Here is a 25831-nt window from a genome sequence, read left to right on the forward strand (position 1 = left end):
AGGGTATTACCCGAATTGTTCGTTTACAATTGTTCGAATGACACAATTGTTCTAATAATAGGGATCCTAATTGACCTTCTGCACAATTGACCGTATGGTCATTTTAATATATATTATGGGTTGGGTTGGTGTAATAATAATATAAGGGGATTGGGAGGGGGGTTGGGGTAGGGGTTGGATTGGGTGGGGGCCTGCAGGGGGTTTCCCCACGCATATATATCCTAATTGACCGTTTAAATTCGGTCAATTGTGCAGAAGGTCAATTGTTATTCGAACAATTGACATTAGAACAATTCGTATACAACTGTCTGTAGTACTTGCCTACCCTTTCATGTCTGCATAATTCCTTACACTCCTCTGTGTGCACTTTTCTCCCCTCTTTTTCTCCCATCTTTTTTTGTGGACATGTCTCTGCCATCAAGCCCCTTGACACCTGTGTAATTGACTGGGCTGACAACAACTAGACTGCACACTGTGTAAGTCACATTTCCTCCAAATGAACTCCTTGTGCCTCCTCCTAGTCACAGTACTTAGAGATTTCTGGGACTTTGAGTTCCCATAAGTTTTGAATGATTTTGGATCACATTGATGAACAGTTGTGTTTGAAATACCTTCATCAAAATTGTCAGATGTTTCATATACTCTGTGCTCATTATGCACAAATAGAGATTGTATAGGGTTCTGTTTAAAAGTAGTTTCAAGTTTTATAATCAGATGGTTTGGAGTAATGGCAGCAAGCCGTCAGAAACTCTCGAATTAAGGGATGTTCTTCACAACAAGAATGCTGCTTCTCTCCCTGTGGAGTCACAGTCTCCCTGTCAGCCATCTCCTCCCATGTGATCCACCCTCAGAATACCACCCCCAGGGTCAGGATCAGGTAGTAGCGGCCTATCCCTGGCCACATGGGAGGAGACTTTAGGCTGGTGATCAGTGATGGCTCTGCAGGATTCCTCACAGTACAATGAATTAATGAAAGAAAGGAGGTGTCGCTTTCCAAAGCAGCATTGGAAAGAAAATGAACAAGAAATGAATGACGTGGCAGTGGCGCTCAAGGATGTGGAAAGTGCTGGATGACACCGGGAAGAGGAAACCGGTGTCATTTTGGAAAGGATTCAGAGCGACAAAACAACATGGTGATTGAAGGGGGTAAACAGGGAGAAAGGGTCAATTAAAAGTGGGAGTTTAAAAACGAAAAAAATAAGAAGCAGAGATCAAATAACATTATGAGGAAAGCAAGGCAGTTGATACAAAGATGATTGTATTACAAAAGGTGAAATTCAGCAGAAATTGTTCAGTTTTCAGAAATATGTTATTAAAAACATGTATTATTACATTGACCACTCCCAGAATGCAATAGTGTTTTACATAAAAGACCATAGGACTGTAAGACTCGTGTCCCGGTGACGTGGAGTCAACTGGTTGCATTTACTAAATGTTCATGAATAAGTCCATTGAATTATGCAGAGGAGGACAGCTGTGCTATGGTAGCATGCAGCAGGGGCTGGTTGAGAGAGCAAGCACACAGTAGGCAAGGACTAATGTCGAAGAGGGAGTCTGAGGACAGGGGGCAGACTCCTTCCAGATAATATGGGTTTTAATACGACATTTCAAGATGGTGCGTGAGGAAACCTGGAGGACAGGGCCAGGCATGGCGTTCCAGAGGCATAGAGTTGAGCAGGTGAAGAAGTGTTGCTGGAAAAGGGGGACTCGACAAAGAAGAAATGTAGGAGTGACACAGTCATAGATTGATGGGAAGGGTGGTCTGTGCTGAGAAGGGAGGAGCGATATGGAGCTGTCTCTGTAGGAACCAGGACCATGCGATTGAGTGCGGGATCCTTGTGGGTGATGGGCAGAGAAGCACAGTCATTAAAAGTACAGAAGGATGAATAAAGCATTGCAAAGCGAGGGGTGGGGGAATGATTAAAGGAGCACCGTTTTGACCTGATTGGCATTCAATTAAATCGTGGATCGCTCAAGATCAGTGAATCAGAGGTTGAGGTGGTCAAGATGAGAGCTCACCAGGAGGCCTTTAAGAATGTTAGCTATTTGAGCGGATGGCAAGGGGCATGAACTGGAGATGTTGTAGAGCAGGAAGCAGAATGTGGACGCAAGATTTTGGATGTGTTGTATAGAGGAGAGGGAAGGCTTGATAGTAACAACTAAGTGGCGATCATGCGAGACTGTTATTTGCTACAGAGGTTAAGGCAATAGACCCTCAAGAGCCAGAAGCGGATCCAGGATCATCTAACAAGTAGAGCCAGAAGCTAAAGTAGGTGGGCCCACTGCAGTGACATTAACACCTGTAATGCTCACACAGCGGTGCAGAGTGGGCATTTACAGATTTTTGGGGGGGTACTTACCTGCTCAGGCCCTGCACAGTCTATGCCTCGTGCTGAAGAGGATACTCTGCGATGGGGACGTAGGGTTTGGCATTATCTCATTACAGCTGATACCTGAAACTTTTTGAGTGCTGCGAAATAGCAGGAAAGATAGTAAACAGCGAGGAAGGAACAGGGCCAAGTCGTGCGACTTCTGCCACCGCAGTAGAACCTGGGGAAGGAGATGACGAGGAAACCCTAAGGCAGCAGGCACGGGAGAAAGTGTGACCACAGAAGGAGGATAAGGGGGAGGATCACCACCACTGCCGGGAGAACTATCTACTAGCATGAGAACACACCAAGTGCATCATGCCCTCCTTATCTACCTACTCTCGTCGAGGTGCATTCCTGTTCCCTGCCACTGCTCCACTGCCTCTATTCCATGGATTTTTCAAATTCATTAAAGTTTTAAGGTTTGCAGCAGGGCAGGTCTATCGATGAAGCTATATGTCACTATATGGCCGGGAGGCTAGCTCAGGGGCAACGCGCTCGCCTTGGAAGCAGGACAATGCAGAACAACACAGGTTCGATCCCCAGGTCCACGCTTAGAAACCTCTAGGTATTAAGCGTGTTATAAATACTCAATGATCAATTATGTAATTTGTGAGCTGTCTCGACTTATTCTTTCCCTTCTATGCAGGTCTGGTGATCTTCCATTCTTCAGACACTGGTCCCCCATATCCTGCTCAGACCTTAGGAGAATTTGATTGGCTCCACTTCAATTCTCCTAATTTTCTTCATCGTAAACAGATTTGATCATTGAGCTCCCATTTTTGAAGACATGTGATGCAGCCCATACATCATTTTGGGAGCCACTGGTGGACAGGCTCTGCTCTCTCTTGGGGATTCCATCTCCAGATGTGGACCACATGTTCCATGTCAGGGCTCATCATAATGTATAGAGAGACGACACATCTTTCTTCCTTCCAATGGTTCGGTCCTTCTTAACATCTGTCGGGCTTGCAGCACTACTTTATGGATCCTCATGCCACCCATTTTAGCCACCATGTTGGGTGTGGCCCTAGTCTCAGACCTTGGACGTGGGCCATGGGATGGCAATTCTAACATTGTACTGTGGTTCTAAGATGCAGGACCACGAGTTCAGAACGACGCTGAATTGTTGCGGCCATTTCTTTTTTAGCCCTTTTCTAATTCTTGTAATTTCTCCAGATTTGTCCAACAATCACCAAAAATACAACTTACATTTTGGTTTCCCCTCTGAAAAAATATCTATCCTTTCAGACTGCCTCCAATGACAAATATGAAGCATTGGAAAATGACTTATACAGTGCCACCTCGCGACCCCAAGCCCATTGTCATCACACACCATTCCAGTGGGAAACCCATCATCCCCTGATCCCAACTTCATTGTAGAGGACCCCTCACCCTCAACTACCACAAAACTATGGTACAGACAAAGCAACGCAAAATCATTGGGCCAGAGAAGATGACCTGAAGATATTGTTTTACTAAAGAGGATCATATATTGGTTGGCGTTAGAGAATAAAGAGTCTCTCTTGAACTCATACAGCCCGACAAAGGCCTTGGGTGAAGCAAAGGGTTTGGGTGTGGCATAGTAAATATTAAAAATAAACAAATATGTAAATAGAGTATTGGTTGTTTCTGGATTTGGAGGCTGTGCTGGTTTGGGCATTGAATGTACACTGACCTTTGTGCTTTCCCCGTAGGGCGACTCCGGAGGCCCGTTGTCGTGTCAGGGGGACGGCCCCTTCCATCTCGCTGGAGTAGTGAGCTGGGGAGAAGACTGTGGTGTCAAAGATAAACCTGGCGTCTATGCTCACGTCTTTAAATTCCTACCTTGGATAAGAGACAAGATGAGAGAAAAGTGAACTTTTCGACAGCGCTCTTCTCTGTTATCTGGTGATCAGGAAGCCGAACTGTGATCTGAATTTGTGGGTGGAGTGTATGCAAATACTGGAGAAATGCTGGTGTAATACAAAAGCCAACATAACAACCATTGGCAAGATAAACAGCTTTAGATTTTCTGTTGGCAGTTATTCACCCTCATTCAGATATTTTCAAGATTACAGCTTTTATATTACAATTTTCTACAAATGTTCCCAATAAAATAGATAACATGATAATACTGGTCTTTACCTTTTCTTTACAAAATAACAATAACATGTTACTGTTCTCCATGCAAAAAGATCAAATAAGAGAAAATCTAAAAGCTTTCACACAGTGCTATGTACTGGGATGCTGTTTGCTTAGAAATTAAGTGGTTGACCGCACACTTGATTAAGAAGATTGTATTACTTCAGATTGTGCTTAATAGCTGCAATTAACCCTGTACCTTTTGGACAACTGTTTTAGCATGCCGAAATTCCTGTTTTAAACCACCTGAATATGACATGCGTTCCATTCATAGAAGTGTTGTGGCAGGCAGAAACTACCATTTTAAATCACCTGAGTGTGACACGCATTTAGATAACGCAGAGAATGTGCTACTGCTCGTGGTATTGGCGGGTACCTATTGCACTCTACAAATGGCAGGAAAAAAAGTGCCACGCCATGCACACATATACTTTCGATATCAGTTGTTTTCCCGTACAGCACCTTCCCCAGCCATAACTAAAAATGGTCCAAAAAGCAGCTGCAATCTGTCGCAGGTGTTCATGGGCTATTGCCTGATGTGTTACTCTCAATGAAAACTCAGAGCTGTATATAATGACAAGACATGGTCCTCATTACAGTTTTGGTGATATCCCACCAATAAATCTGCTGGGATGCCACCCAAACAGTAATTGCGTTTCCACCAATTGGAATGCCGGAATTACCGGCATATTCCAAGTGGCGGAAACTTTGGCGGAAGCAATTCCCCATTCTATGGAGTCCCATAGCATTCCATGGAGGGGATTGGCAGTAATTGCAGCATTATGCCAGTGGGGGGCAATATTTACCTCCAGCTCTTGGCTGGATGTAGATCATTGCCCCCACTGGCAAACTTGTATTTTGCCGGTGCAGTAAAAGCACTAGTACTCGAATTGCTGGCAGTTTTACAGGCACATTTATTGCACCGGCAAAACTGTAATGAGGCCCGTACGTACTGTATAGTACTGTATAGTACTGTATAGTACTGAATGCTCAACATGGATGTTAATGTACTTAGTTGAAAAGTGCCTAGGTTGAGTTGGGAAGTGACAGTGGTGACTTGGGAGGTGATAAGGTGAGTTGGAAAGTGGTAAGATTGGTGAACCGGGAAGTCACTATTGTAAGTTGGTGAATGACTATGGTAGTTTGGAAAATGACTATGTTGGGTTGGACAAAGGCTAAGGTATCGCGATCAGATAGAACCGATACTCGGGGTGGAGGCATTGCACTCATAACAAGAAACAACCTACCTTGCAGACTAGAGCCATCCCCAGTCATCAACTCATGTGAACTCATGACAGCCAAAATAAACATAAGCAACATCCAGACCCTCACAATATACCTGGTCTACAGACCTCCAGGCCCCATCGGGACCTTTGAAGATGACATATCTAATATCATCTCAAATAACCTAAAAAAAATCCTCTCAAGTCCTACTACTAGGCGACCTGAATTTAGGCTACAACGACTCCAAAGACATACACGCATCCAATGTGGCTAACATACTAGCGGAACAAGGATTCACCCAAAGAGTGCTCTCCGCCTCACACAACAAAGACAGAACGCTGGACTGGGTAGCAGACCATAATTGCAATGCCACGATAGTCTCCATATCCCCCCAGATTTGGACAGATCACCACCTCATAACCTTTACCCTAACCACCGCCAAACCTGCCCTGGCACCTCCACCTCTAGCGCTGTCCATCCCCACCAGGAACAAAAAAACATTACCTGTGACAAACTGCTACCCCTCATCCTCCCCGCACTCAATGCCATCCCGGAAAACCTGGACCCCGAAGCTATGATTAAGGAATTCACCCACATCATGACCACATCTCTAGACTCCATCGCACCACTCAAACTTAGACAAAGCAAACCCAAAGCCCATCTCAATTCATGGTACACCCCATACCTAAAATCATTGCGCAAACAAAAAAGGCATTGCGAGACATCTTGGCGAGCACAACCCTCTGACGAAAACAAAGCCAACCTCAGTTCCATTACAGCCCTATACAAAAAAGAAATCATCCTAGCTAAACACGAAACCTGCAACGCCAGAATTGCCCAAGCCAACTCTAGCACGAAAGAACTCTTTGTCATCCTCAAAGCGCTAGAAGCGCCCATCCCTGTGCCAGACAACTGCATCAAATACCAACTCTGGTGCTCCAACATCCCGGTGCCAGACAACTGCATCAAAGACCAACTCTGGTGCTCCAACATCCCTGTGCCAGACAACTGCATCAAAGACCAACTCTGGTGCTCCAACATACAGCAAGCTCTAGCCAACAAAGTCACAACACTTCAAACAAAAATTGCCAAGAAAAAAGCCACACTCCCTGGCAACAAACCTACTAGCATCAACCTAGAGCAACCAAGCAACCCTATCAATCACCCCAGATTTAAGTTCTCCAAAGTCACCATAAAAGACACAGAAAATACCATACTATCTCTCAAGCCCACCAACTGTCAAGGTGACCTATGCCCCGCTCAACTTCTAAAGGATGCAGCCAGAGATCTAGCCCCCTTTATCATGAAACTCATCAACTCATCCTTCTCCACCAATACCATCCCAGCCAACCTCAAAGAATCATGGGTGCTTCCTCTACTGAAAAAGCAGACCCTAGACCCACTAATACTCACCAATTACCGCCCGATTACCATAGTGCCTTTTCTCCTAAAGATCTTAGATAAAATGGCATACTCCCAGATACAAAAATACTTAGAAACCAACTCTCTACTAGGAAGCAGGCAATCTGGCTTCCAACACCAACATGGGACAGAAACAGCCCTCCTATACCTCAAGTCATAGATTGATGAACTCCGGGATGAAGGGAAATCAGCCCTCCTTCTACTCATGGATTTATCAGCTGCCTTCGACCTGGTCAACCACAGAGTCCTATGCAGCCACCTGGACTCGGCAGCTCACTTCTCCAAAGAAGCCATAGCATGGATACAATCTTTCCTAACCAATAGGACTATGAGAGTCTTCTCCCCTACGGCAGCAGCCAACCCCATCCCCATAACCTGCGGAGTGCCCCAGGGATCTTGCGTCTCACCCACTCTCCATAATATCTTTACCAAGCCCCTTTTCGATAATCTGGACCTTCTGGGTGTCACCTACACTAACTATGCTGATGACACACAGATTCTCCTACCGCTTACCGGTGATTACGACAAGGATTTGGCCTTGGTGAACAGGATATATCTCATCATCCAGGCATGGATGGCCACCCACGGTCTATGCCTGAATGATGACAAAACAGAGATCATCATCCTGGGCACTCCCTCGACCCTCAAAAAACTCAGCCCCAAATATTCAGCATTTAACATAGACAATAATATCATTACTGTTGCCAAAGAGGTTAAAACTCTGGGTTTCTATTTGGACTCCACTCTCTCCTTCAACAAGCATGTCAGTGCCTTGGCCTCGGCCACGGCATATACATGCACGTTGATTAGAGCTGGCAAGGCCTTCGTGTCACAAGACAGCTGCATCACCCTAGCCAGAGCCCTCATCTTATTCAGGCTGGACTACTGCAACGCTCTATACATAGGAGCCAATAAACAAACCATCAAAAAAAATCCAACTCCTACAAAATAACGCGCTGAGAGCAGCCTTAGGTATCCCTAAGAGAGAACATATCTCCAATACCAGAAGAGCCAACAACTGGCTCTCCACCCACGATAAAATAAAACTAAAAACTGCATCCCTCACACACAAATGCTTTAACAACGCAGCACCCTGCTACCTCTGCGACCGATTCACCTTGAAACCTACCGCAAGAATCACCAGACTCACCAACACCAACTACCTCTGGGTCCCCAGATACAAATGCGCCAAAATCGGAGGCAGCAGTATACAGGTCAAGGCAGCACTCCTATGGAATTCGCTACCATCCCCTCTAAGAATCTACAAACCTATCACAAGTTCCGCCATTGCATCACTAGTTGGCTCAAAGAGTCTGACATCTAGGCACATGCCCGCTACCTTCTCCACATTGCAGGCACCAGCAGCACCTTCTATCTACCTTGTACATCTATGCATGCCTCAATGTACCTGCCTATATACATCGCAACCTGATTGTGCCAACATGTAACCAATCGGCTCTGGCACACAAATGTATTTTTTCATGTTGTAACCAAGCTTTGAATATCCTTCTGCCTTGCGCCTGAATACCCTCGGGTCTGGAGCACACTACAAACAATAAACTAAACTAAACTGTAAGAAGAAACCGGTGTGGATTTTGGCAGATGAAAATGAAATCTGATGGCTGCATTTTGGGCAACTTGCAGGCAATGGATTTGATTTGCTGGGGTCCCTGCGAGAGTAGCAGTACTGTAATCAAGTTTCAGAGTTTACCAGTGATCCAATGACTATTGGTTGGTCCTTTTCTGAAATGAGAGGACGAATGGGTCGAAGTAGTCTGAGCCGGTACTAGATAGACTTTACTGTCTCACTGACCTGATGATTGCAGTTAATATTAGCCTGCCAAATACAACCAAGAATGTTTACTTAATATGTATTAGACGTAGGCAGATCAAATAGAGCACGACAGGTGGGGTGGGGGTGACAAGATTGGCCAGAAGATGCTTAGGGACAAATTAAATAACCTCTGTTTTGGTGGATTTAGTTGCAACCTATTTGACATCATCCAAGCTTGTTTGGTGTTGTGCACAGTCAAACATCCACTTGATTGAGTCTGAGGAGTTGTGAACCCTAATGTAAATATGTGTGTCATTGGCAAAAGAAGGAAAAAATAGGATGAATATGGAGAAGATTCTCAGAAGTGGTCGAATGTAGATATGAAATAATAAAGGCGATAGAGAGGAACCTCGTGGAACACCACGAGGGACGGAGAGAGAGCTGGAGTAGTGGACTCCCATTTTGACCTATTGAGTCCATTCAGACAGGAAAGAAGAGAACCACTTTAGGGAATCTTCCGATACTTGGGTGACTTCGATCAATCAGGATTTGAGTATATCGAAAATGATTGAATGCCGCAGAGATGCCAAGCATAGAGAGCAGACTGAGGTCGCCCTCATCAGCTGATCTTAGGATGTCATGATGCCAGACAGCAAGAAGTGCTGTCTCTGCTCCATGATGGGGCCGGAAAGCTGATTGGAACAGGTCAAGTAGATGATGATCTCAGGCGACCCAGGGAAGGTTTCTTTAACAGAGGGGTCAGAATCTATCTTTTTAGATCCTTTGGGACCGTACCTTGGGCAAAAGAGGAATTTATGAAGCAAGAGGTGAATTCGCTTCAATCAGAAGAATGGCGTATAGCCAAAGATGCGAGAATGTCGTCATAATTATGACTGACCAGCACTGGACCCCAAAAAGCCATTTACAGATTTCAGAGACATATTCTTAGAGTTGAACTCAATGATCATGGTGCACACAGAAAGTGCTTAGCCAGTTGCTAGCGAATATTTAGGTGCATCATAAAGCACAAACCGAACTCGAAGCAGCAACCCAGCACTTTATAGAGAACAGTCATTGTACAGGGAGTATCTTGAACATGCTGTGACGCACAGAGAACAGTGTGGTGTATGCTGGAGACTGGATAATCGAAGCCAGAATGCAATGGCACTATGTAGTTGGGTCCGTACTATAGAGAGCAATGCACAATGAGTTCCGCTGCTGCATTGCACAAGGTTTCAATTGGAGGCACATAGAGATACAATGAGTTGCCCATAATAATTCCATTTTGGTCAAGCCACAAGATCCAGGCTGCTCCCACTTCCTTGCAGACCTCACACTGATAGGAGCCAATCTATTACTGTCAGTAGGTCTTCAAAGTCACAATCTGCTGAACTATCCCAGAGGGCAGAGCGTGTGACATATCCTTTATACATGGGTGCGAGAATTTCATCTCAAACATGCAGTAATAAGGCTTCCGACTATCATAGCAAGGGCATACAGTGTTTGAATTAGGTCAAGCAAATTGCAGCGTCATAAGGCAGGATCGGGTTTGCCAGTGACAACCAGTCTTTTGTTGACCATCCTGAGAATGGCCAAAGTACCCAATAACCTACCTCGGAAGTGTGCATCAAAGAACTCCAATGTATCCTACTATACTGGCTCAGAGGTCTCAAAAATGGAACCCCACAGTATTGCCCTTCTATGGAAAGAGCGGCGACAGGCATTGGTTGTAATAGAGACATCACATGAGCTCCTTTCATCATCAGTCCCCATAATAATAACATGTCTATTCAAATGCCTCAAGCTGAAGGATTCCTAAAGCCAAACAATGTGTACATGACTCAAAGTAATAAACTAGAATCAGGATCAAATAAGTAATGAGGTCAGGTCTAAGTTGTAATAACCAGGCGTGGTGGCCATAAGAAACGTTAGATGCACAGCTACGATTATACTTCTACACAGGAAGTAGGTAGGTATAAACCTTGTGACGTAGGATATCCTGGTGGGTGCCATCTTGGATTGGGATGGCTGTTCATTCCTCTCCATTACTATTAGGGTTATTATACGTTTTTCCGGTATGGAATAAACTTGCCAGTAATTCCATTTACCGGCACATTTACAGACCCAATTTACCTCCAGCCAAGAGCTGGAGGTAAATCAGTCACCCCACCGGCAAAAAACTGCAGGAATGGGGATTAATTTATCCTTAAAGGCACCTGTAATCTGCTGGTAATTCCAGCAGATAAAGTGCCGGTAAAAGTATTACTGCCTGGTAGACATCGCAAGATTTACCAACAGGATACCACCAGACAAATAATGGTGCCCATATGTGTGCCTTCTTAGACTGGGAAAGTGAGGTAAAGCGGAATGAACAGTTCTACTGAAGAACAATGTTCTCCCTGGTGTCATCTTGGGTTGTGATGGCTCTGTGCTCCTCCAAATCCTCAGAAATACTGTCAAGGGGAATTGCCTGTTGTGATGTGTTATAGTGGACGTGGGCAATGGTGCTGAATGCCCCTGCCTGGAGTAATTGAAGATTGGCAAGGGGCAGGGCACGCTGAAGCTGTAGCATGTAGTCCATGTGGGACGGGTGTGTGGAGGGGGAGCTGAGCGTGATGCAAGGTAAGGGTGGAATTGTCACTGCTCTCTCTACTTGAGAAACGGGTACCACTGAGTCTTCACAGCATCCATGGGTTCCTGGGTCCCAAATACAAACCCCATAACACATTTCACCCCCCCCCCCCACCACCAAATAGCTCAGTGTTGCTCTTCAATGTGTAGGTGTAACCTGGATTTGCAGGGAAAGAGCCCTGGAGAGGGTCACCCGTTGGAAGCAGCCAAACTGGAAGAGTTCTCTCATTGCATTTTCTGTTCATGCTCCAGAACAATGCTGTACAAGCACCGCCCTCAGGCTGCCTCCCATCTCCCGCAGGAATCATTTCCTGCATCGCCTGCAACTATTGCAAAATCTCGCTGCACGGGTGGCCGCTGCTACTCCTTACGGCTCGCACATCTCTCGGGTTCTCCTGTCACTCCTCTGGCCGCCAGTTCATAAGCGAGTGCCTTTAAATCTCTGGCCCTATTACGGGCAGAGGATGTACAGCAAAGGTATCAGTCTTATGCATCCAGCCGCTCCCTCCGCTCATCTGATGCTCTCCTTCTCGTGGTCCCCCGATTCCTCCTCACCCGGTTGGGCTGTCGCACATTTTCCTATGTAGCAGCTATGGGACGCTCTCTTTTTCTCTCTTCGAGCCACAGAGGACCACTTTATTATTCGCCGCCCTCTGAAAACCCACCTGCTCCAGGCAGCTCCCTATCTAGACACTCCCTAGTGCCATGATGCCCCCGGCGACCGTGCACTTTATAAGAATATAAAAAATAACATAACTTAAGATAGCTTTCTCCAGGGTAATGCTTGTCATTCTTGATTTCAGCACCTAAAAGTTATGATGTTGAGGAGGGGGCTCGTTCCAGTGTTTTGAGAAAATAGAGAATGAAGTCATGCGATATTGAGGAAAAGCAAAATGTGACTTTAAAGGTAAGGCTAAATGCCCAGGAATGGGCATGGGGTCAGTGACGGGATTGACTAATTGTGTGATGTAGTCTGCTACTATATTAAGTTTTACATAGATAGCGTTGCTTAGCGAAATGCAGAATTGCAGATATAGACCCGGTATCCTTGTTATGTGGCCAGATTAGATACCCTTTGTGCCATACCAAATGGCACTTTAGGGTTGTAAGAAGAGTGGGCAATTTTCTCTTGATGAGCAGTTTTGCTTTTCGATCAATTTCCTCCACTTTGTTCTTTCCCGCAGTAGCTAGTTGTTAGTTTGCAAAGCATCGACTTTCAAGAGAGGGTAGATGGGATCGCTATGTGTCTATGGATTGTTGAGCAAATATAGGTTTGCAGGACAATTCAGGAAATTGATAAAGTGTTTTTTGTCAGAGAATTGGCTGGTATTGGATTAGGGTTGGGTTGGGTTCTACTGGTTCCAGGATACTTTATCAAGGGATGTTTTCAAGAAAAATCGAGAAGGCAATGGTTTGAGATCTCACAGTGGTTTGGCCAGAATGGAACCTGCAGTTATTTTTTACTGAAAATATAGCCAAAGTGTATTAGAACTCATTTTAGGACACCCATGATGGCTCTTCAGAATATTTGAAATCCAGACATGAGGACAGATAACGACAACTGTCACACGCACACACAACCGTGTCATTACCCCGAGACATGTCCTAATAGACAGACATCCACGAACAATGGTGCAGCCAACTGAAAACATCTGACCGCAATAAACCATCATAGTTAATGTCATTAAGAGCAAGGAAGGACAAGCCAGGGTACCAACAAAAAGCCACATTTGGAAGGCGTAGTGCACAAGAAGAGCAAGAACCACAAAGAGCATGTAGAAGAAACACAAAAGGCGAAAAAACATAATATTAGCACAGCTCATGTGTAGCACATTCAATGCATTGAAATGACGAGATGGGGAAAAACGCTCATTTGTATTTGTATTTTGCGTTCTATATAGCACAAACCCAGCAAGGGAGTACTCGATATGTCATCGTAGGTAACATATGAGGTAAGGGGGGGCAGGCTATGATATGTGGCATGGGATGTTCCAGCCATGGGGGTGAGGTGTGACACAATAACTGAATGAGCCTAGGTGGCACACTGCTTTAGAGCAAGGCCTTCAGTTCCTCCTAGAACTTCCACCAGAGTGTTGGCATAGTCCGGATTCCCACTGGGATGTTGTTCCACTAGGCAGGAGCAGAGCAAGAGAAGGCCTTGACGCAAGAACTGAATGAGCCTAGGTGGCACACTGCTTTAGAGCAAGGCCTTCAGTTCCTCCTAGAACTTCCACCAGAGTGTTGGCATAGTCCGGATTCCCACTGCGATGTTGTTCCACTAGTCAGGAGCAGAGCAAGAGAAGGCCTTGACGCAAGAACTGAATGAGCCTAGGTGGCACACTGCTTTAGAGCAAGGCCTTCAGTTCCTCCTAGAACTTCCACCAGAGTGTTGGCATAGTCCGGATTCCCACTGCGATGTTGTTCCACTAGTCAGGAGCAGAGCAAGAGAAGGCCTTGACGCAAGAACTGAATGAGCCTAGGTGGCACACTGCTTTAGAGCAAGGCCTTCAGTTCCTCTTAGAACTTCCACCAGAGTGTTGGCATAGTCTGGATTCCCACTGGGATGTTGTTCCACTAGGCAGGAGCAGAGCAAGAGAAGGCCTAATTCCAGTTTTTTTCCTTGTGTGCCAATTTCATAACTAGCCTTGCAATGGCCTGGCTCCTGGAGGAGAACGACCCACCTGAGAGTTTGGCAGTTGGTTAGGCAGGTGTCTGAGCGTTATTATCCTTGAAGATAATGCAGGCGGTCTTAAAGAGTGTTGTGGTGGAGATGGGAAGTCAGTGCAGCGCCCCTAGGACGGTAGAAACCTGATTGAATTGCTTGTTTCTTTTTAGGAGTTGTGCTGCGGCGTGCCGGTTTTCCTTGCACGAGGCCAGGTGCGCCACCAGTTTTCCAGTGAGGAGGGCTTTTCCCCATTGATGTGGCAGATTACCAATGCCTAGACTGTGGTTCTGAAATCTTCAGGTGGAAGGAAGGGTTTTATCTTCCAGGGTAGGGTTATCTGGAACCAGGCAGCGTGGATCTTGCACATATGGCCCTGAGTGACACCAGTAGGATAGGCAAAAACTGGAGGAAGCAGGGTTGAACTCCCACGCTATTTTGTGGTAATGGTAGAAACTCTCTCCGTGAGGTCCAGGCTACTTCACCACACCGAATTCTGAGAAATTCAGTGACATATGGTTGGCAGAATATTGGCATTTCTGCAACAGATCACAGCATGCTTGACTTGCGAGGCATACCATGCTATATCACCCGCTGGGTGAGCCTGATTTCACACATATGACTGAAAAATCGAAAATATCAACCTCTTTCACTGATAATAATAACCGAAGCCAAAATACACAAGACCTGTCCACATTTCTGGGCAGGGCTTGATTTGTCAACCCACCAACAGTAAAACCCAGTCAGCTTTTGAAATTATCCACAATCAATGTGTAAGTGACACATGTGGATATAATTAATTGTAATTGAGATTAGTACCCGGCGAGGGACAATCCTATTGTTTGAAAGGGTTGGACCCCGTAATGCTTGCTCTGATAATAAGGAAGATGATTAAGTCGGTCAGCCGACATGTGTTTCGACCCATCATGGTCTTTCTCAAGGCTAAATGTATTCTTGGCTGGCTATGGTTGATGGGTTACTGGCTTACTGGTTGGACAATCTTGTTAGCAAAGTGGAGCCGGTTCCTTGGCTCAGTTGAATGTTTTGCGGTGAGCCACAGGTATCTGTGGCTTGGCAATCCTATGGAAGTTGCCCCCGTTGGGCTGCTGTGTCTTTCAACTGCTGTTCTCCTTGGCTGGTCCCTGGATAGTGACTGGCGATCTCATAGGCCCTCGCGGACGCATTACCAGCCGACAAAGCCTTTCGATGCATGTCAAATACGGGTTGTCCCTTCTCCCATTACATGGCGGCCATCTTCTTTGTTTACTCTTTTTCTCCACTTTTTGTTCAGTTGCGAAATGCTGAACATTGTTAGTACACCAGTCTAATGGGCCAGAGTACTAATAGAAATAAGCCCCTTGCTGGGGGAGGGTCATTACCGGTTAAGATCGGGGCTTATTGCTTAATGATTTGCATATTGCTTAGCTCATTATATTTGGGTTATGCTTTGGTGTGGCAACCGTCTCAGCCCTAGGTTTGCATCTTCATTCCCTTTCTTTACATCACCTTGCTGTACAGCAAGTTGTGTGCCCCTGTTGGGCAATGAAGTTCACATTTCCCATCTTGCTAAAATATAAAGTCAAACTTTAGTTGCCCGTTGGATAGGAAGGCCACTATGGTTCCCAAACTCCTGACGATGACCGTGAAAATGCAAACTGAATAAGAACTCAAATTCAACTTCTTTTGCTTAGTAAAATCAGAAAAGTCTAACCCGGGAACTAGAGAGAGAAATTCTTCAGGATATTATTAAAATATGATCTTGTCAAAAAATGATGATTACTTCATTATAAATCTATTGTTCAGACCGAAGAGGGGAGGTATGGCATTTTATAGTATGGAATTTACAAATACTGCAGCTGTAATTCATTTTTTTTATTGCCCTACCGTATTCGCTGAATGTTCTGTATTTCTATTGCATACATAATGACATATTTTGCTACGCTCTATAATCATGTGGACACACGTTCAAATGAAATGCCTTAGGCTGATTGGTTGGTAGGGTTTCTGAGGGCCTGTCGAGGGCTGCCAGGCTCTGAAAATCTCCTAATGGCCATCGAAACGTCAACGCCTGCGGCTTACAAGTAAGGACTGTGTGGTTAGGTAGGACCCAAATAAACAGGTGGTCCAGTTGCTTATCAGACCTCTGCAGGCGCATAGGCCCATTCTGAACAGCCAGAGGTTGACACTTCCAAAGTGGGTCCCCTAGGAAGAGTTTGCTTTCTCCCCAATTTCTTTGAATTTGCTTGACGAATAATCATGCGCTTGGCTCAGTAGAGCTTTCCTTCCCTTTGTTAATTAGTCAACTCTGCACCCAATAAGCAATGACAGTGAAACCTCCACCCTGGGGGGACTGGTGCGCTTGACTGCCATCCTAGACCAAGAGGAGACGAAGTAGGGCCTGGGGGTTAAGGTATTGATCCATAATCGTTTTAGCCCAGTTGGGTCAAACAATTTAATGAGTTCACGGCACTGATTGGCGTACCTACAATGCACTAGAGTACAGACGAGGATCGGCCCCGCTCCTCAGTCTCTCAGTCCATGCAAGTTGTAAATTTGGAATCCCATCAATTCGTCAGATTAATCCGGCAGCACTGCCGGGGAATAGAGGACTTTTGTTTGTTTTTTAATTCATTAGCCTTTCTAACACAGCAAAAGGAATACTGCTGTCAGGGGGGAAGCAGTCTGACAGAATATGCAGCAGGGGAGTTGTTAATAAAACATGTCCTGCTTTCTATAATTAATATAACAAGTTTTTCTGCCTCCGTGCCTGGCACCAGTCCCAGAAAAGAAGGGGGCTGGTGTTGACGCGGGCTGCGCGACAAACATGGCGGCGCTGCCAGGCAGTTGCTTCAGCCTGAGGATTTGCTACTGATTGAAAGGCCACTTGCGGTCTGGGTGCTGTTAAGGGGGCTGGTTCACCAGTCCCTTGCCCAATACGCATCCATGCGCTCGGGTAGACCAGAGGGGGCACCCTCTGGTATCCGGGTCACCGGATTAAACATTCAGCTATTGGTGGACCGCAGGGGTCACCGTGCGGGCTCCTGGGCTCCGGGGCACTGGCACCACAGGTCCATCTGCCCCGGTCCTGGGTGCACCCAGGCCTGGGCAATACAAGCGCCGTGTTCAGACGGCATCATTCCTCAATGTAGACGGTGTTGCCCAGCAGGGGCACCGTCTTCAGGCCGGGCCACGTGTTGGGCCCACGGCGCGCTGCGCAGCACCATCATGGTGCAAAGATACACAGGAGTCAGGATGGCATCGACTGACGAGCCCGGAAACGGCTCATTCTCTTTATTAACTTGGTCACGTGGTTCCCCACGTGACCAAGACAACAGACTGGGAGATACCATGCCTCCCAACAGGGGAGACATGCAACACTCCTCCTTTTTCATAACAATGAAATAAGTGGAAAACTATAACAATGCCCACACTACCACTGCAAACCATAACTCCCACACACATGCACCCTTTATTAACCTGGGTGAGCGGGTCTCATGTCACTGAACGGCACCACTTAAAGCCTTCCACATCCACCGACGTTCACCAGTTTAGGTTGCCCCCCACCCAGCCTTGATGGGGATGTCTACAGTGTCCATCAGTGCACCCGTGGAGTCGCAGGAAAACAGTTTGGACCCTTGCCAATGTTCATTTAGGACAGTCACACCACAGTTCAGTGGCCGGAAAAGCCGCACCTGGGGACACCAGCGGCCGCGTCGGCCTAGTCCTTCACTGATGGAGGCAGATCGCATGGCCGGCTGCTGGCTTGGCCATCTCCATGTTCAGGGCAGGCAGCACTGCACCCTGGGATGCCGGGGCGTCCACCCAGTCCGATCTCTGGGTAGTTGCAGGAAGACTCGGGCAGCCCGATGGCATGGTGGGGCTTCAACGATGGGCCACTTCCCGCACTCCCTTTTCCGCACTAGGCTCATTGATGTTCTCCAGCCATGCCCACTGGTACCACACCCCTGGATCAGTTCCGAATCAAAGAGTCCTTTAGGGCGCACAAGCACTCCCTTGGGGAGCCGCTACCCTGTGGCTGGGCGATGACTTCAGCCCTCTCCGGGCAGGATGCGCTGCCCTCTCCACCTGTTGGGTGTGGGACCCTTCATGTCAGACCCTCTCGGTGGCCTTGGCGGAGCTACCCCTTTCCGGTCCTTCGCCCCCTTTTGTTTTTCACTGGGGGCGATGGGTGCACAGGACAGTGCCCATGAGCCACCCATGGGTGCCTGCTCTCACCCTTGCCCTTTTTGTCCTGGCGAAAACAGGGTACCCCGGCTTCTGGGGGCTCCTTACAACACCTTCCCTTGCCTTGGGGCTGGAACCCCCCCCCCCAGGCTCACCTGATGGAGGCCGGTGGGCCGTGGAGAGTGGCCCGTGTGGTTGCCCGGAACACGCCCAGCCCACCTGATGGATGCTGGTGAGCTGGGGACCATGGCCAATGGGGCTGCCCCGCTCCACTGGGCTGCATGTCTCAGGCCACGGCCCTTACTTGAGGGCCCACTGCTTGCAGCAACCTTCCCCCTTTTTTTTTTTTTTTGACTGCTCCGAACCAGAGCCATTATCCTCGGGGTTAAAGGGATGGGGCAGCTCACTACCCCGCGGCCAATGTCGCGTGCATGGCCACTCCCATGGGGGAGGGGCCACTCCACTTTGTTGCTGGCGGGCGGGCCGCAGGGCATCTTATTGCGGCTCCGATCGCCCGCATTTCTTCCTGGGGCCTCCTCTACACCGCGGGACGACCCGCCCCGTCTGTGGTGGCGAAGGCCACGTCCTCCCCCTCTCGGTGGGGGCAGCGTCTCTTCACCGCAATCGCTCCCTCTTCAGCGGCCGATGCCGCTATCGCACCAGGCTCTGCCGCCGGGTATCTCCACTCTTCGTAGGGGCTGAGCTCCACCTCCCCATAACGCTGCCGATGCCGCTTCCAGCTTTGTTGCGGCCAGCCCCGCACGGGAGCATCCCGTTGCGGTGCGGCCGCCAAATCATTCATCCGCCGGTGTTGTCACAGCACACAGTAGAGGGGCAGGCCCCACCGACCCCGACCGCATGAGCACCCCTGGTCATGAGGGCCGCAGCCCGGGGTGGTGCAAACACGAATACTCCTTAATCCACCTCTTTCCTTACTTCAATCACGGATGTTTCCACCAGGCCACGCCTCCTGGGCAGCGCGGCCGCTCTGGCCCCGCACATCACAGCTCCCATACGGGCACCAGGCATCCCGTGTCCATGAACACAGGGACCCGGGCCACCTGCGGAGCCACCTCAACGAGAGCGGCCAACGCCACCATACATTCGCGGTCTCCAGCCCTCGTCGCCATTGTTAAGGGGGCTTTTATCAGACTGTTCACAGATACCTACCTACTTGTCTTGCTTCTGCAGATCTGAGGGATGTTCATGTGCCGATCGTCAAATGTAACTGACCTAATCTGTAAACGCAACCTTAAGTGTCATTTCTGTAACCGTAATCTTAAATCTAGGCGCTAGATGCCTAAGGGTTAAGTGCGCTATACAAATGTAAAAATAAAAATAAATAAAGATGCGAACAAGTGCTGAGTCAGTTTATGATGGTGCAAAAGATTAGGACATTTTAGCAGGGGAAAAACAACCGAAACAAAATGTATATAACAAAATAGGCAATTTACAAAGTAACCTAAAGGGCGGTATATGCTGGGAAGTCACATGTTAGGGCCCAATATTGTCATCAACAATTTCAGGTGGCATTAGGCTGAAGTCCAAGTGGTTTATAAATGTAATCTAAACCACTCAATGGCATTCTTGGAAGTGAACACAGATGGTAGTCATTATGCCTTTTTTACAATTTCATGTTAATGAATATCTAGGTTTCACAGTGACTAAAGGCCTTCACTTGGCAGAAGGCCCTACAAATGAGCTCCTTAGTACTTGTTATGAACATGTTTCATGCTTTATTGTCACCTCGTTTACAATTCCAGACGTTGAGCCCTCCTCCCGCGCCCTCCTCCCCATCAACAAGATTCTCGCCCGCTGCTTTTAAATTTAAGGCTGGAGCTCAAGACCTTCCTCTTCAAGGAATGGCTCCTTCCTAACAACCATGTCCTCACACTCTCCGTTCCACACCCTACCGGAGACTGGGTAATATGCTGCCACATGTTTCCTACCCCGGTGGCAGGTAGATCCCTTGCTGCCCGGCCTCCCCGTCCGCCATTGTTAGCTCCCTGCTCTCGTGTATTGTTCCTTTGCGATCTGCTTTCCTTATTGTGTCCTCCTCCCCCTATGACTTGTAAAGCACTCTGTTGCTTCCTGAAGCTAAATCTGTGCTCAATAAATACCCTAATAATACAAATAATAATAATGATTTGCATTCTCAAGGGCTACACCTCTTTATATGGTACATCATTAAGTTTGATTTACTGCGGCACATGTGGGGCTCATTACGAGTATGGCATTGCAGGAAAAAAGTGCCGGTAACGGAATCACTGGCACTTTCCCTGCTCCGCCATAGTGCGAGTACTGCTCTGGAGTGGGGGATTACCTCCAGCATCGTGCTGGAGGCATATCCTCCCACGTGCCGCTGGAAAATCGCCAACATTACCACCACAGTAATTCTGCCAGTGGTAATTCCGCCGAAATCCCCAATGGAGTACTATGGACTCTAAATTAATAGGGACTAACACCGCCACCATCACTTGTAATCCGGCGGTAATTCTGCCGGAACAAGTGGCAGTAACGGTAATTCTGGGGATTTACTGCCGGAATACTGCCCAACTTGTTATGAGGCCCATATTTGGTGTGTGGTAGCTGCTTGTTAAACAACAAGCATCGATCACATTGTGTTACAGGCCCTGATTAATCAAAGGGGACCGATTAGCTTGAATCCCAGCTGCTTGGTGCATTGCAGAGCGCTCTGTGTGCTCCAATGCGCAGGTTTGCAAGATGGAGAGTCACACGCTGCTTTGATTCTTTGCAGTGATCGGCAGGTGTAGGGTGCAATGGCTCTAACACACCAGGTTGCAATTCTATGCTTCCCATTGGGTGGAAGGCATATTTCACTGGAATGGGGAAAATAATGAATGTGCATGGCCTCATTCCTGGAAAATATGTGCTTTGAACCCACTGCTGGCCGTGCATCGAGCATAGCCAAAAATGGTATCGAGAGGCAACACGTTTGCCAAAGATGAATGAATGAATGAATGAATTATTCTAGGATTAGAATATGAAATATGCTAATAAGAACCTGTGCTTGGCTGATAGCACAGAGCATTTTATCTATGGGACTGAACATCTGAAGTGCAACCTGTCTAGTCCAGAGGCGTTGCTAAGGGGTGCATAAGGGGGCTATAGCCCCTGGTCTTTTGGTTGTAGCCCAGGATAGAATCTCAGGAGCTACAAACAATGGGCCAGCTAGCCCCCAGTCCCAACAGTTCTGACATTAGCGTAGCCCCGGGTCTTTTCCAGACCTAGCAACACCCCTGGTTTAGTCAATAAAGTATCCAGACCACAGTCAACTGGTCTAATAGCATCTGTGCAGCAGGATAGACGGTGCGCGTGCTCTGTGGTTGGTGTAAGTCAACAGCAGCACCGGTTGTGATGTGCTGCATGCACACAGCTACCTCCTGTGTTTTGTTTCCTCCTCTCCGTTATATCCATACCTGAATGTGCATAAACAATAATAATGTGTATATGTTAAAGTGGCTTCCCTTATACATTATGCAAAACCCATGAAGGTATAGGAAAACCTGGAACGTGAATTCTATACATTCAATCATACTCAGGACAACAAACACTGCTCATACCCCTTAAGTAGAACATAATATATAAGTTGCCCAGAAGCTACTCCAGTGCACAACTACATGCATTCCATGTAGCGTGTATCAATAGTTAGGTCATTCCAAAGAGCAAGAAGACCTGTCACTGAATATGGATCATCTCCAGCTATCTAGCCCAGTCCATTGACTAGTCACTGAATATGGATCACCTCCAGGTATGTAGCCCAGTCCATTGAGTAGTCGCTGAATATAGATCATCTCCAGCTACGTAGCCCAATCCATTGAGTAGCTGCTGAATATGGATCATCTCCAGCTATGTAACCCAATGCATTGAGTAGTCACTGAATATGGATCATCTCCAGCTATCTAGCCCAGTCCATTGACTAGTCACTGAATATGGATCACCTCCAGCTATCTAGCCGGTCCATTGACTAGTCACTGAATATGGATCACCTCCAGCTATGTAGGCAAGTCCATTGAGTAGCCGCTGAATATGGATCATCTCCAGGTATGTAGCCCAGTCCATTGAGTAGTCGCTGAATATAGATCATCTCCAGCTACGTAGCCCAATCCATTGAGTAGCTGCTGAATATGGATCATCTCCAGCTATGTAACCCAATGCATTGAGTAGCTGCTGAATATGGACCATCTCCAGCTATGTAGGCCAGTCCATTGAGTAGCCGCTGAATATGCACCATTGCCAACTATGTATCCCAGTCCATTGAGTAGCTGCTGAATATGGATCATCTCCAGCTATGTAGCCCAATGCATTGACTAGTCACTGAATATGGATCACCTCCAGGTATGTAGCCCAGTCCATTGAGTAGTCGCTGAATATAGATCATCTCCAGCTACGTAGCCCAATCCATTGAGTAGCTGCTGAATATGGATCATCTCCAGCTATGTAACCCAATGCATTGAGTAGTCACTGAATATGGATCATCTCCAGCTATCTAGCCCAGTCCATTGACTAGTCACTGAATATGGATCACCTCCAGCTATCTAGCCGGTCCATTGACTAGTCACTGAATATGGATCACCTCCAGCTATGTAGGCAAGTCCATTGAGTAGCCGCTGAATATGGATCATCTCCAGGTATGTAGCCCAGTCCATTGAGTAGTCGCTGAATATAGATCATCTCCAGCTACGTAGCCCAATCCATTGAGTAGCTGCTGAATATGGATCATCTCCAGCTATGTAACCCAATGCATTGAGTAGCTGCTGAATATGGACCATCTCCAGCTATGTAGGCCAGTCCATTGAGTAGCCGCTGAATATGCACCATTGCCAACTATGTATCCCAGTCCATTGAGTAGCTGCTGAATATGGATCATCTCCAGCTATGTAGCCCAATGCATTGAGTAGCTGCTGAATAAGGACCATCTCCAGCTATGTAGGCCAGTCCATTGAGTAGTCACTGAATATGGATCATCTCCAGCTGTCTAGCCCAGTCCATTGACTAGTCACTGAATATGGATCACCTCCAGGTATGTAGCCCAGTCCATTGAGTAGTCGCTGAATATAGATCATCTCCAGCTACGTAGCCCAATCCATTGAGTAGCTGCTGAATATGGATCATCTCCAGCTATGTAACCCAATGCATTGAGTAGTCACTGAATATGGATCATCTCCAGCTATCTAGCCCAGTCCATTGACTAGTCACTGAATATGGATCATCTCCAGCTATCTAGCCGGTCCATTGACTAGTCACTGAATATGGATCACCTCCAGCTATGTAGGCAAGTCCATTGAGTAGCCGCTGAATATGGATCATCTCCAGGTATGTAGCCCAGTCCATTGAGTAGTCGCTGAATATAGATCATCTCCAGCTACGTAGCCCAATCCATTGAGTAGCTGCTGAATATGGATCATCTCCAGCTATGTAACCCAATGCATTGAGTAGCTGCTGAATATGGACCATCTCCAGCTATGTAGGCCAGTCCATTGAGTAGCCGCTGAATATGCACCATTGCCAACTATGTATCCCAGTCCATTGAGTAGCTGCTGAATATGGATCATCTCCAGCTATGTAGCCCAATGCATTGAGTAGCTGCTGAATAAGGACCATCTCCAGCTATGTAGGCCAGTCCATTGAGTAGCCTCTGAATATGGACCATTGCCACCTATGTAGCCCAGTCCATTGAGTAGCTTCTGAATATGGATCATCTCCAGCTATGTAGCCCAATGCATTGAGTAGCTGCTGAATATGAACCATCTCCAGCTATGTAGGCCAGTCCATTGAGTAGCCGCTGAATATGGACTATTGCCACCTATGTAGCCCAGTCCATTGAGTAGCTGCTGAATATGGATCATTGTCATGGTCATGAAGTCAGGGGCACAGGCATGCAGGGGTAGCATGCACAGGAGACCTGGGTGGGCACTTTGGTGCCAGGCTCATGAACAAATGTAAACAAGCCAAGAGCTTTCCGCCCAAGATACCTGGGCCCCTATACTATAAAGTCCATAATCAATCCTGTCGCCATGAAATTGGAGTTACCATCTCACATGAAAATTCACCCCATATTTCATGTCTCCCTCCTCAAACCAATGAAACCCAATACATGGCTTAGTTCTCCACCAGAACCCGAAGTAATAGATGGAGAACCAGAATATGAAGTCAAATCCATCCTGGATTCCAAGGTGGTTCGATCAAAATTGTATTACCTAATTGACTCGAAAGGTTACAGACCTCAAGACCGAACTTGGGAACCCAGTGAACACGTCCATGCTCCACGTTTAATCAGACAGTTCCATCGCAATAATCCCACCAAACCAAGACCGGGAGGAGAACCACCCTTGAGAGGGGCCTTGAGGGGGAGTGCTTTCATGGTCATGAAGTCAGGGGCACAGGCATGCAGGGGTACCATGCACAGGAGACTTGGGTGGACGCTGTCCTGGCGCCTTTGGCGCCAGGCTCATGAACAAAGGTAAACAAGAACATCCATTTGACACCAAAAGCCTTTATTATGGACATAGCACTCCAGATGCATTAACCTTGAACATTCCATCCGTTAAGCAGATGCATTAACCTTGAACATTCCATCCATTAGCAGAATGCATTAACCTGAACATTCTATTAATTAAGCAGCCCCAAGTGTATTCTTGGGTGTGGCTGCTAATGGATTGCCTTCGGGTGTGGCAGGCCAGCTGAACCTAGTGGGCGTGGCTTCAGAAGCTCAGCTATATAAGCTGCTCATCCTTAAGGCCAGTGCTTCGCGTTATTCTGCACTTGCAAGCAGCGTAACGCTCACCGTTGCCTGAGGTCAGACTTACCTTTGAAGATCCTGCTTTCTGGACATCCGCTTCCTGCCAGCATACTTACCAACTGGGGGAAGCTGTTCTTATAGGTACATCTCTTCGGCGAGCCAAGTATTCATCTTTACACTTTTCGGAACACCGAAATATTCATCTTGGCACCACAGCACGACACGCTCCATTGTCAACAGCAGCGCCTGCAAGGAGAAACAGAAATCAAGGTTAGACATTGAAAAAACAGTCAGTTTAAGGTTGCGCTTCGCCATAACTCACGCTTTACCAAAAACCTTTGCTTACCTGCTGTCGAACATTGCGGTAGCCTTCATCTTCCCTCCAGCCGCATCTGACATCTCACAGGTGCTTCTAGGCCGTGTTTCCATCTAAGGGAAGAAAACAGAATAGAGACATTATGGCAGGCATAATTAGGAGCAACATATAACATTAAACAGAACGAACAGCATCACAAGAGCTCAAGAAAGACTTACCAATCTTAAGGAGAAGCATAGTCGCAGCCGGACTGGACTAATCCTTATCAGGGATCAGTGAAGGAACTAGATCCCATTCGACACGCCCCTGCCAGAAGTAGCAGGACGGAGAGCTTATCTTCCATTATTCACAGGAGCAGTCT

At 47.1% G+C, this 25831-nt stretch overlaps 1 protein-coding gene across 1 annotated transcript in view; it reads left to right on the plus strand.

The window, feature by feature from the left end:
• The window catches only part of HABP2 (hyaluronan binding protein 2), a 287724-nt gene extending 283241 nt beyond the window's left edge, over window positions 1-4483 (plus strand). The window contains exon 16 of the mRNA XM_069611848.1: window positions 4067-4483. Within this exon, the coding sequence (XP_069467949.1) occupies window positions 4067-4228 (162 nt within the window). The 3' untranslated portion in view covers window positions 4229-4483. The remainder of the gene's footprint in view (window positions 1-4066) is intronic.
• Window positions 4484-25831: the final 21348 nt, after the last annotated feature.

Source organism: Ambystoma mexicanum, chromosome 8, assembly GCF_040938575.1.
Source record: "Ambystoma mexicanum isolate Mex_15411 chromosome 8, UKY_AmexF1_1, whole genome shotgun sequence".
NCBI classification, from domain to species: domain Eukaryota; kingdom Metazoa; phylum Chordata; class Amphibia; order Caudata; family Ambystomatidae; genus Ambystoma; species Ambystoma mexicanum.